At 49.2% G+C, this 12,738-nt stretch overlaps 2 protein-coding genes across 2 annotated transcripts in view; one reads left to right on the plus strand and one right to left on the minus strand.

Annotated features, from left to right (window-relative positions):
• PSMD2 (proteasome 26S subunit ubiquitin receptor, non-ATPase 2) overlaps positions 1-4,683 on the minus strand; it is a 63,164-nt gene extending 58,481 nt beyond the window's left edge. Inside the window, exons 1-3 of the mRNA XM_063916623.1 lie at positions 4,409-4,683; positions 3,553-3,609; positions 1,922-2,086 (exon numbers count right to left, since the gene is read on the minus strand). Of these exons, the coding sequence (XP_063772693.1) occupies positions 1,922-2,086; positions 3,553-3,609; positions 4,409-4,516 (330 nt within the window). The 5' untranslated portion in view covers positions 4,517-4,683. The remainder of the gene's footprint in view (positions 1-1,921; positions 2,087-3,552; positions 3,610-4,408) is intronic.
• Positions 4,684-4,687: 4 nt separating this feature from the next.
• ECE2 (endothelin converting enzyme 2) overlaps positions 4,688-12,738 on the plus strand; it is a 373,266-nt gene continuing 365,215 nt past the window's right edge. The window contains exon 1 of the mRNA XM_063916625.1: positions 4,688-4,795. Within this exon, the coding sequence (XP_063772695.1) occupies positions 4,784-4,795 (12 nt within the window). The 5' untranslated portion in view covers positions 4,688-4,783. The remainder of the gene's footprint in view (positions 4,796-12,738) is intronic.

Raw genomic sequence — 12,738 nt, forward strand, 5'->3', positions numbered from 1 at the left:
ATCTCCAGCGGTCCTTCCCAGCGATGCGCGGAGTCCAGCGGTGGGTCCCTTTGCAGGTGGGTCCCTCCCGACAGGCCGCAGTGGTTGCTGGGAGGTCGGGGGCGGAGCCAGCGCAAGGTGCCGAGCAGCGATCAGGGAAGCATTGAGCTTCCCTGCCGTCTCCGCACTACAGTTCAGGTTACGCCGTCCTGAGATGGCGAACCTGAACTCCATGGAGAAGCGGAAAGCAGAGCTTTCCGCACCTTCATGAATCGCACTCACCATACAAAGGTATGGTGATGCGATTCAGGCACAGAGCCGGGGTACCGCTGGAGAAGTCAGAGACTTCTCCACGGTAACCTGCTCTGTGAATTGCTGTAGGCAGAGAAAAGCCCTGTTTAACACAAAACAGGGCTTTTCAATGCTACATGAGTAGACCCCTTAGTCACTAGAGGCCAGATGCATGAAGAAGTGTTGAGTATAAAAGTTGAATTCTCTATTCTGTTACTGGAACCATACCAGGATTTTCCTATATTATCAGCCCATTCACAGGAGTATATGCTACTGCACCAAACATTGTTCAGATGTCTACCTCATAACATTAAACAACCTCAAGTGTGTGCCATGAAAACACCATAAAACAGACCCGCATGACACCTGGGAGAATTAATCCATGGACTAAACCACTTTGTTTTGCCATCAGCTTAAAACAAGATATAACAAAATGAATCATATCAGATAATGTTTTGCCAATCATCCACTGTTTGTGTTCCCTTGCAAAAGGAACTGCACATTCTTGTTTTTTTTTTCTTTCCCCATACATGACCCAAAGTGGTGCCATTACTATGTAGTGTAGGACCACCAAAGCAGAGGCGCCTTGCCGTGGCTGATGGCTTACCATATGTTTACAAATATGGTAAGAGTACTCTACATTTTTTTATTACATAGGTTGCAAGTCTCTTATGCAGGCATATTGCAACATGCTGGAGGAATTGTTTTGTTGCTTCTTGTCATCCTTATTCTTTTCCAACATGAATTTAACAGTTTAGTCACTTGCTGCTATTACAAATGTTTTAAATGCCATTGTATACACAAGGAATACTTACAACGCGAGACAGGTACCGTATATACTCGAGTATAAGTCACCCGAATATAAGCCGAGACACCTAATTTTACCACAAAAACCTGGGAAAACTTATTGACTCGAGTATAAGCCTAGGGTGGGAAATGCAGCTCTACCCGTACACAGACCTCATAGTGCCAGATATGCCCCACAGTGCCAGATGTGCCCCACAGTGCCAGATGCTTACCCTCCGTCGCTCCCGCGCTGTCTTCTGAAGGAGGGACACGGAGAGCGGAGAGCGCAGCGCGCGGCTCTCCTGTGTCCCTCCTGCGTTTCCGGCGGCAGCGGCGTGTGTTAAAGGAAGTCCCGGTTAGTGCACTTCCTTTAACACACACACACGCCGCTGCCGCCGGAGATGCAGGAGGGACACAGGAGAGCCGTGCGCTGTGCTCTCCGTGTCCCTCCTAACGCTGACTCGAGTATAAGCCGAGGTGGCTTTTTCAGCACAAAAAAAAGTGCTGAAAAAGTCGGCTTATACTCGAGTATATACGGTATATAAGAATCTAACATATGCCTCATACAGTGGGGAGAAATCACAGCCCATTCTGTTATAGATGTAAGCGCATGTTGATAATGCACATAAAAAAGCTACACACAAATACAGAACAGGACTGCGTTGCATGTACTTCAAACGCAAACTCTTGAACATACTAGTCTTTCTTCCAGCAACACAGTGGTCTACTTTTATGCAATAGAACAATTCTATATCTAGGCAAGTGTTAACTCCCCTCCATATCACAGGTTTTGCCTCCCCAATAAATATTATTTATCTACAAAGATCAGATTCTCTTTTTCGTAAATAGTAGCTGTAACACTCACTTTGTTTTCTCCAGGTGCCATACTCTCAAATATCTCTTTAAGTTTGCCAAAGTGTGGTCGCAAAAACTTGAGAGGTTTGGGAACAGAGGTCATGGAAGTAGTAGAGGAGCGTATCTGTCTGCGCAGCTCCTCCAGAGCTGGTCTGTAAAGTGAGCTGTCTTTCTCCTGAAATATATAAAATAACACCCAAACACAAGTAAGTCAGAACAATAATGTAGTGGGGATGTCTGAAACTGAAAGTCACTACATTTTTGGGTCCCCTACTGAGATAATGACATATGTATTATTATTATTATTAATTATTATTATTATCCTTTATTTATATGGCGCCACAAGGGATCCGCAGTGCCCAATTACAGAGTACATAAACAAATAATCAAGCAGGAAAACATCAACTTACAGTTGACAACAATATAGGACAAGTACAGGGTAAATAAACATAGCTACATCAGCAGATGACACTGGAATAAGTATCAGGTGGCAGAAGACTGCTGGGCTTGGTGCAGTTGAATATTATTAAAGTAAGAAAAGGATAAGCACATGAGGGAAGAGGACCCTGCTCGTGAGAGCTTACATTCTAAAGGGGAGGGTGAGACAGATGGGGTACATAGCGAGCGTGGAACAGAGGGTTAGGATGAGATTTGGCTGGGTTTGGTGAAGAAGTGGGTCTTGAGAGCCCGTTTGAAGTTTTGTAGAGAGGTGGAGAGTCTGAGGGGGAGCGGTAGGGAATTCCAGAGAAGTGGTGCAGCACGTGAAAAATCTTGGAGGTAGGAGTGGGAGGAAGTAATCCGTAGGCAGGAGAGTCGGCGTGCATTAGCAGAGCGAAGAGGACAGGTGGGAGTGTAAAGGGAGATAAGGTCAGAGATGTAGATGGGAGAGGAATGGGTGAGGGCTTTGTAAGCAAGTGTGAGAAGCTTGAAATGGATTCTGAAAGGGAAGCGGAGCCAGTGAAGGTCTAGTAAGAGAGGAGAGGTGGACGTAGTGCGTTTGGTGAGGAAGATGAGCCGGGCAGCAGCATTGAGGATAGATTGGAGTGGAGAGAGGTATTTGTCAGGAATGCCAGTCAGGAGGAGATTACAGTAGTCCAGTCTGGAGATGACCAGTGAGTGGATAAGAGTCTTAGTAGCATCTTGGGTCAGAATGGGTCTGATACTAGAAATATTTTTTAGATGAAAACGGCAGGTTTGTGAGAGGTGCTGAATGTGTGGTTTGAAGGAGAGGGAGGAGTCAAGGATTACTCCAAGACAGCGCACTTGGGGGCTAGAGGAGATAGTAGTGCTGTCAATAGATAATGAGATTGTAGGAGGAGGTGAGGTTATACGGGAGGGAGGAAGATGATCAGATCAGTCTTAGACATTATAATATATATATATATATAAATAATATTTATGTTACTAACTCAGTAGGGGACCCACAAATTTGGGATTTTGAATTTTGGATAAGGGATACTCAACCTGTATTGCATAAAGACGAATGGTCCAATATAGGTCACAAATGCACTCACCTTCCAATAAGTGGCAACATGAGTACACAGTGTGCCACAAAGGGACATACCACAAGAAAACACACATTAAGGATAGACTGACATTTGGGGGGTTGTTTATTCTAAAACATACTAACAAGATACTGACCCCCAGTCGCTCCACAAGCATTTCAAGCTCATCTTGCAGTTGTTTGTCTTCTTCAGACTGTCAAAAGACAAAAGTGGTATATGAGGTGTCACATTTTTTGTATGTTAGTAAGGTTTCCTCAGATGCTCTGCTATAGTATGTTGAGGATTCCAGCAACTATTTAGCACCAATTGAATCCAACTCTCCCCGCGAGTGGCCACAAGTGCAGCTATATGCCGCGTACACAGTAGCTCCTTACTCGCTGAGCCAGCTTGTCTCCTTGCACTTTATTAAACCGATCCCTAAATGTGAAACAACAAAGCCTGATTAAAATGGTAAGCATTGGCAGCTTCCTAACAATATAAATGTACTGTCTGCCAAAATGTGTAATGTAACATATACGCCATCAGAAATGCAGACACACTGTGTAAGGAGGCGCACTGCACACAGCAGCAGCAGCAGCCACCACAGTAGAATGTGCAAGTCAGCGGCAGTGCCCCGACCTGTGTGACCCGCACTCAGCGGCTGCTCTGTAGATCGTCTCGTTCAGATTCTAGCTGCTCCGTGCCCGGGGATCCAGATGCAACCACTATCCCGCTCTCGGCCCAGTTCACTGCCTGCAGATAGGGTACCAGGATTCGGTCTTGGGCCTAGATCCTCTCTCCCTGCGATCAGTGTACTTGTCCCGGACCACACAGAGACGGCACACCGTATAGGCCATGCTATATGCGGCCCCTATGTATGTGAGCCGCCGGTGCGAGCATCAGCTGCTCCTGTGAGCCTGCTGTGTGTGTATGGGCCCCGGTGACTCAGCTCTCTCTGGTCTAGGCCGCTCTATGCACCGGGAGAGCCGGGTCATCCCGACTGCGCCTCTCACCAGCTCCTGCTCCTCCTTCTTATCCTTCACCGGCTCGGCCTTATCCCCGCCGGTCTCCTTGCTTTTGCCGGCCGGGGGTGTCTGTTGGCTCCGGCTCTGCTCCTCCATGTCTGCGGCAAATGAATGTCTTACACTAGCACACACAGGCTGGCCAATCCGCGCAGGCGCCGTGACTACGCTCTCAGACGGGTCAGACGCTGCGGATCACCTGACCAGCAGACGTTGGCAAAGAGAGGGGTCTCGTACGTGCGGCGTGCGCCATCTTGCTACACCTCTATGTCTGTAGGATGGGTGATGCGCTGTGCCTCCTGCATGTGTACATTATGTAACGTCCCTGCAATCGTATAGGAGGTCATTAATGAATGCATCTGCTGTATGAATTATATGGTATTTATGAAAAGGACAAAGTATAATTTTAATTTGTTTATATTTGAAATTAAATAGAAAGTTAGTCAAATTATGTTACATCACAGATAGACCACTTGGTCCAAGAAATATAGATAAAACTTGTGTCATACTTGCCTACCTGACCCTCTCCATGAGGGAGAAAATGCTCTGTTCCTGGACTTTCCTGGTAATGTATAATTGCCATCACCTGTGGTGAGCTAGTTAATTGATAAGAAAGGTGTTTCACCACAGGTGATGGCAATCATACATTACCAGGACAGTCCAGGAACAGAGCATTTTCTCCCTCATGGAGAGGGTCAGGTAGGCAAGTATGACTTGTGTGTATCATACTTGCCTACCTGACCCTCTCCATGAGGGAGAAAATGCTCTGTTCTTGGACTTTCCAGGCCAATGTAGCACCAGCGATAGCCCAGCGCATCACTATTGCTGTGGGGGTACACACAAAGAGATCACTGCTTAAAATCTAAGCAATCTAGTCAGATTACTTAGATTTTAAGAAGCAATCGCTCCATGAGTACCCCCTTAAGAATCTGACTAGATTGCTTAGAAAAGAAGCATACACTGCTCCGTGTGTATGCCCCATAGCTATTGCTGACACTAGATTGGCCTGCATGCAGGCACAATCTAGTCAGGTCGCTCACTTAACCAATGTGTGAACTGAGTGGCCCCTCCGCTCAGCACACATGGCGCTGAGTGGGGGGAGAGATGTGTGCTGAGCGGTCTGTGATCGCTCAGCACACATCTGCCCGTGTGTAGCCCCCTTTAGACACTAGGGGGAGGGTTAGGGCTAGTTTACATGGGTCTGGTACTGAGGGTCGACAGCAAAAAGGTCGACACACCTTAGGTCGACGCCAATTGGTCGACACCTTAGGTCGACATGGACAAAAGGTCGACAGGAACAAGGTCGACATGGAAAAAGGTCGACTTTATGTTTTTTTGGTGTCGTTTTCTTCGTAGAGTGACCGGGAACCCCAATTAGTGCACCGCGTCCCCTCGCATGGCTCGCTTCGTTCGCCATGCTTCGGGCATGGTGCCTTCGCTCCGCTGCCGCTTCGCTCGGCACAGATTACCGTTCCAATTGTAGTCCACGTGGATCGTTAAGTATGAAAAGGTTCAAAAAAAGAAAAAAATCGTGAAAAACTCATGTCGACCCTTTTCCATGTCAACCTTGTTCCTGTCGACCTTTTGTCCATGTCGACATAAGGTGTGTCGACCAATTGGCGTCGACCTACGGTGTGTCGACCTTTTTGCTGTCGACCTGGAGTCCGGATACCAGTTTACATGCTCGTATTTGTGTAGATTATGGCAGTCAGGATGCTGGTGTTGGTATTCTGACCGTCGGCCAGAGCCGGCGCAAACCACTCAGCAAAGGGATGCAGTGCAGGGAGGCGCCAGGAATGGAGAGGCGCTCTCCCTGCTCTGCACTGAGCTCATGTCCCCCTGCTGCTGTGCCTGTCACACTCTATGACCGGCAGCAGGGTCAGCGCCAGCAGCATGAAGCCTCCAGTCCTCTCCCCCTGCCCTGTGTCAGTGCAGTGTGGTGACCGAAAAGGGGGAGGAGCTACACGGAGCTGGGGGCGGAGCTACTCGGGACCAGGCTGAACAGGAGGATGATCTACTCCAGCTCCGGCCTGCCAGACTTCCTTAGGTAAGAGGATTGAAAGAGAGTGAGTGAGTGAGTGAAAGTGTGTGTGTAATGTATGTACAGTATGTATGCGTGTGTGTGTGAGACTGTGCGGCATATTGTGTGTAAGTGTCACTGGTAAAGGGGGCGTTGCGTGTTTGTAAGCGTCACTGCTACAGGGGGTGTTGCGTGTGTTTAAGCGTCACTGCTGCAGGGGGCGTTACGTGTGTAAGCATCACTGGTACTGGGGGCGTTACCTGTGTAAGCATAACTGGTACAGGGGGCGTTACATATGTATGCTGTGTTACGTGTGTAAGCGTAACTAATACAGGGGGCGTTACATGTGTAAGCGTCACTGGTACTGGGATGTTACGTGTGTAAGCAACACTACTATAAGGGGCGTTATGTGTGTAAGCGTCACTGGTACAGGGGGCGTTACGTGTGTAAGCGTCACTGGTACAAGGGCGTTACGTGTGTATGCGTCACTGGTACAGGGTGGTGTTACGTGTGTAGGCGTTACGTTATTGGTAAAGTGGGCGTTGCGTGTGTAAGCATCACTGGTACAGGGGGGCGTTATGTGTGTAAGCGTCACTGGTAGTGGGGCGTTACGTGTGTAAGCGTCACTGCTACATGGGGCGTTACGTGTGTAAGCGGCACTACTACAGGGAGCATTATGTGTATACGTGTCACTGTTTTGTAAAGTATGGGAGGCGCAAATTTATAGTTTGCAGGAGGGTGCCGAACACCCTAGCACCGGCCCTACCGTCGGCATCACGATTGTCAGTATCCCATGCCCAACTACTTATTCCATCTACTTTTAGTAATCTCCAAATCTGAAAGCTAGCAGCAACGAACAAATTAAAAAAAAAATCATGGTGTAGTAATTTTACATTTCTCTGACGTCCTAGTGGATGCTGGGAACTCCGTAAGGACCATGGGGAATAGACGGGCTCCGCAGGAGACTGGGCACTCTAAAAGAAAGATTAGGTACTATCTGGTGTGCACTGGCTCCTCCCTCTATGCCCCTCCTCCAGACCTCAGTTAGAATCTGTGCCCGGCCAGAGCTGGGTGCTCCTAGTGGGCTCTCCTGAGCTTGCTAGAAAGAAAGTATTTGTTAGGTTTTTTATTTTCAGTGAGATCTGCTGGCAACAGACTCACTGCTATGAGGGACTGAGGGGAGAGAAGCAAACCTACTTGCGTGCAGCTAGCTTGTGCTTCTTAGGCTACTGGACACCATTAGCTCCAGAGGGTTCGAACACAGGGCCTGACCTCGATCGTCCGTTCCCGGAGCCGCGCCGCCGTCCCCCTTGCAGAGCCAGAAGACAGAAGAGAAGAATATAAAATCGGCGGCAGAAGACTCCGGTCTTCATTAAGGTAGCGCACAGCACTGCAACTGTGCGCCATTGCACAGTGGGTGCAATGGCGCACACCACACACTCCGGTCACTGTAGGGTGTAGGGCGCTGGGGGGGGGGGCCTGGGCAGCAATAAGAATACCTTTTGGCACAAAAACACATAATACAGTCTGGAAAACTGTATATGTGTAAAAACCCCCGCCATTAAGCTATACAAAACGCGGGAGAAGCCCGCCGCTGAGGGGGCGGGGCCTTCTTCCTCAGCACACTAGCACCATTTTCTCTTCTCAGCTCCGCTGGAAGGACGCTCCCCAGGCTCTCCCCTGCAGTATCCTGTACGAGAAGGGTAAAAAAGAGAGGGGGGGCACATAAATTTAGGCGCAAATAAGATGATAAGCAGCTATTGGGAAAAATCACTCATTATAGTGTAAATCCCTGTGTTATATAGCGCTGTGGTGTGTGCTGGCATACTCTTTGTGGGGTCCTGTCCTCAGTCAGAGCATTCCCTGTGTGTGTGCGGTGTGTCGGTACGGCTGTATCGACATGTTTGATGAGGAGGGTTACGTGGAGGCGGAGCAAGGGCAGATAAGTGTGGTGTCGCCCCCGACGGGGCCGACACCTGATTGGATGGATATGTGGAAGGTCTTAACCGACAGTGTCAACTCCTTACATAAAAGGTTCGATGACGCAGCAGCCTTGGGACAGCCGGGATCTCAGCCCGCGCCTGCCCAGGCGTCTCAGAGGCCATCAGGGGCTCATAAACGCCCGCTAGCTCAGATAGTAGACACAGATGTCGACACGGAGTCTGACTCCAGTGTAGATGAGGATGAGACAAATGCACAGTCTACAAAAGCCATCCGATGCATGATTACTGCAATGAAAAATGTATTGCACATTTCTGATGTTAACCCGGTTACTACCAAGAAGGGTATTATGTTTGGGGAGAAAAAGCAGCCAGTGACTTTTCCCCCATCTGATGAATTAAATGAATTGTGTGAGGAAGCGTGGAGTTCCCCCGATAAGAAACTAGTGATTTCTAAGAGGTTACTGATGGCGTACCCTTTCCCGCCAACGGACAGGTTACGTTGGGAAACATCCCATAGGGTGGACAAGGCGCTCACACGCTTATCAAAAAAGGTGGCACTGCCGTCTCAGGATACGGCCGCCCTAAAGGAGCCTGCAGATAGAAAGCAGGAAGCTATCCTGAAGTCTGTGTATACACACTCAGGTACTATACTGAGACCTGCTATTGCTTCAGCATGGATGTGTAGTGCTGCAGCCGCATGGTCTGATTCCCTGTCAGACAACATTGATTCCCTCGACAGGGATACTATTTTGCTAACCATAGAACATATAAAAGACGTCGTCTTATATATGCGGGATGCACAGAGGGACATTTGCCGGCTGGCATCTAGAATTAATGCAATGTCCATTTCTGCCAGGAAAGTATTATGGACTCGGCAGTGGACAGGTGACGCTGATTCTAAAAGACACATGGAGGTTTTGCCTTATAAGGGTGAGGAATTGTTTGGGGACGGTCTCTCGGACCTTGTATCCACGGCAACAGCCGGTAAGTCAACTTTTTTACCTCAGGTTCCCTCACAGCCTAAGAAAGCACCGTATTATCATGTACAGTCCTTTCGGCCTCAGAAAGGCAAGCGGATCAGAGGCGCATCCTTTCTACCCAGAGGCAGGGGTAGAGGGAAGAAGCTGCACCAGGCAGCCAGTTCCCAGGAACAAAAATCCTCCCCCGCTTCCTCTAAATCCACCGCATGACGCTGGGCCTCCACAGGCGGAGCCGGGTGCGGTGGGGGCGCGTCTCCGAAACTTCAGCAACCAGTGGGTTCGCTCACAAGTGGATCTCTGGGCTGTACAAATTGTATCTCAGGGATACAAGCTGGAGTTCGAGGCGACTCCCCCTCGCCGTTACCTCAAATCAGCCTTGCCAGCTGCTCCCAGGGAAAGGGAGGTAGTACTGGCGGCAATTCACAAGCTGTACCTCCAGCAGGTGATAATCAAGGTTCCCCTCCTTTAACAGGGACGGGGTTACTATTCCACAATGTTTGTGGTACCGAAACCGGACGGTTCGGTGAGACCCATTCTGAATTTAAAATCCTTGAACACTTATATAAGGAAGTTCAAGTTCAAAATGGAATCGCTCAGGGCGGTTATTGCAAGCCTGGAAGATGGGGATTTTATGGTGTCGCTGGACATCAAGGATGCTTACTTGCATGTCCCTATTTACCCACCTCACCAGGAGTACCTCAGGTTTGTGGTACAGGATTGTCATTACCAATTCCAGACGTTGCCGTTTGGTCTGTCCACGGCACCGAGAGTATTTACCAAGGTAATGGCCGAAATGATGATACTCCTTCGGAAGAAGGGAGTTATAATTATCCCGTACTTGGACGATCTCCTTATAAAGGCGAGGTCCAGAGAGGAGTTGTTTGGTCAGCGTAACACTCTCTCGGGAAGTGTTGCAACAGCACGGCTGGATTCTGAATATTCCAAAGTCGCAGCTGATTCCTGCGACGCGTATGCTTTTCCTGGGCATGATTCTGGACACAGAACAGAAGAAGGTGTTTCTCCCGGTGGAGAAGGCCCAGGAATTGTCCTCTCTGGTCAGGGACCTCCTGAAACCAAAACAGGTGTCGGTGCATAAATGCACGCGAGTCCTGGGAAAGATGGTGGCTTCTTACGAAGCAATTCCCTTCGGCAGATCCATGCAAGGATCTTTCAGTGGGATCTGTTAGACAAATGGTCCGGATCGCATCTTCAGATGCATCGGTTGATCACCCTGTCCCCAAGGGCCAGGGTGTCCCTGCTGTGGTGGCTGCAGAGTGCTCATCTTCTCGAGGGCCGCAGATTCGGCATACAGGACTGGGTCCTGGTGACCACGGATGCAAGCCTCCGAGGATGGGGGGCAGTCACTCAGGTAAGGAACTTCCAAGGACAGTGGTCAAGTCAGGAGACTTCACTACACATAAATATACTGGAACTAAGGGCCATTTACAACGCCCTGAGTCAAGCAGAGCCCCTGCTTCAAAACCAACCAGTGCTGATTCAATCAGACAACATCACGGCGGTCCCCCACGTAAACAGCCAGGGCGGCACAAGAAGCAGGATGGCGATGGCAGAAGCCACAAGGATTCTTCGATGGGCGGAGAATCACGTGTTAGCACTGTCAGCAGTGTTCATTCCGGGAGTGGACAACTGGGAAGCAGATTTCCTCAGCAGGCACGACCTCCACCCGGGAGAGTGGGGACTTCATCCAGAAGTCTTCACGCAGATTGTAAACCGTTGGGAACGGCCACAGGTGGACATGATGGCGTCCCACCTCAACAAAAAGCTAACAAAATATTGCGCCAGGTCACGGGACCCTCAGGCGATAGCTGTGGACGCACTAGTGACACCGTGGGTGTACCAGTCGGTTTATGTGTTCCCTCCTCTTCCTCTCATACCCAAGGTACTGAGGATAGTAAGAAAGAGAGGAGTAAGAACTATACTCATCGTTCCGGATTGGCCAAGAAGAACTTGGTACCCAGAACTACAAGAAATGATCTCAGAGGACCCATGGCCTCTGCCTCTCAGACAGGACCTGTTACAGCAGGGGCCCTGTCTGTTCCAAGACTTACCGCGGCTGCGTTTGATGGCATGGCGGTTGAACGCCGGATCCTAACGGAAAAGGGCATTCCAGATGACGTGATTCCTACGCTGATAAAAGCTAGGAAGGATGTGACAGCAAATCTTTATCACCGCATATGGCGGAAATATGTTGCTTGGTGTGAGGCCAGGAAGGCCCCAACAGAGGAATTCCAGCTGGGGCGATTTCTGCACTTCCTATAGTCAGGAGTGACTATGGGCCTAAAATTGGGGTCCATAAAGGTCCAGATTTCGGCCCTATCTATTTTCTTTCAAAAAGAACTGGCTTCAGTGCCTGAAGTTCAGACGTTTGTTAAGGGAGTGCTGCATATTCAGCCCCCGTTTGTGCCTCCGGTGGCACCTTGGGATCTTAACGTTGTGTTGGATTTCCTGAAATCCCACTGGTTTGAGCCACTTAAGACCGTGGAGCTAAAATATCTCACGTGGAAAGTGGTCATGCTATTGGCCTTAGCTTCGGCTAGGCGTTTGTCAGAATTGGCGGCTTTGTCATGTAAAAGCCCCTATCTGATTTTCCATATGGACAGGGCAGAATTGAGGACTCGTCCCCAATTTCTCCCTAAGGTGGTATCAGCGTTTCATTTGAACCAACCTATTGTGGTGCCTGCGGCTACTCGGGACTTGGAGGACTCCAAGTTACTGGATGTAGTCAGGGCTTTGAAAATCTATGTAGCCAGGACGGCTGGAGTCAGGAAAACTGACTCGTTGTTTATCCTGCATGCACCGAACAAGCTGGGTGCTCCTGCTTCAAAGCAAACTATTGCGCGCTGGATCTGTAACACGATTAAGCAAGCTCATTCTGCGGCAGGGTTGCCGCATCCTAAATCGGTAAAAGCCCATTCCACAAGGAAGGTGGGCTCTTCTTGGGCGGCTGCCCGAGGGGTCTCGGCTTTACAGCTTTGCCGAGCTGCTACTTGGTCGGGTTCAAACACATTTGCTAAGTTCTACAAGTTTGATACCCTGGCTGAGGAGGACCTTGCCTTTGCTCATTCGGTGCTGCAGAGTCATCCGCACTCTCCCGCCCGTTTGGGAGCTTTGGTATAATCCCCATGGTCCTTACGGAGTTCCCAGCATCCACTAGGACGTCAGAGAAAATAAGAATTTACTCACCGGTAATTCTATTTCTCGTAGTCTGTAGTGGATGCTGGGCGCCCGTCCCAAGTGCGGACTCTCTGCAATACATGTATATAGTTATTGCTTAACTTAAGGGTTATTGTTATGAGCCATTTGTTACTGAGGCTCAGTTGTTATTCATACTGTTAACTGGGTATGGTTATCACAAGT

This window comes from Pseudophryne corroboree, chromosome 4 (genome assembly GCF_028390025.1).
Source record: "Pseudophryne corroboree isolate aPseCor3 chromosome 4, aPseCor3.hap2, whole genome shotgun sequence".
Classification (NCBI taxonomy): Eukaryota; Metazoa; Chordata; class Amphibia; order Anura; family Myobatrachidae; genus Pseudophryne; species Pseudophryne corroboree.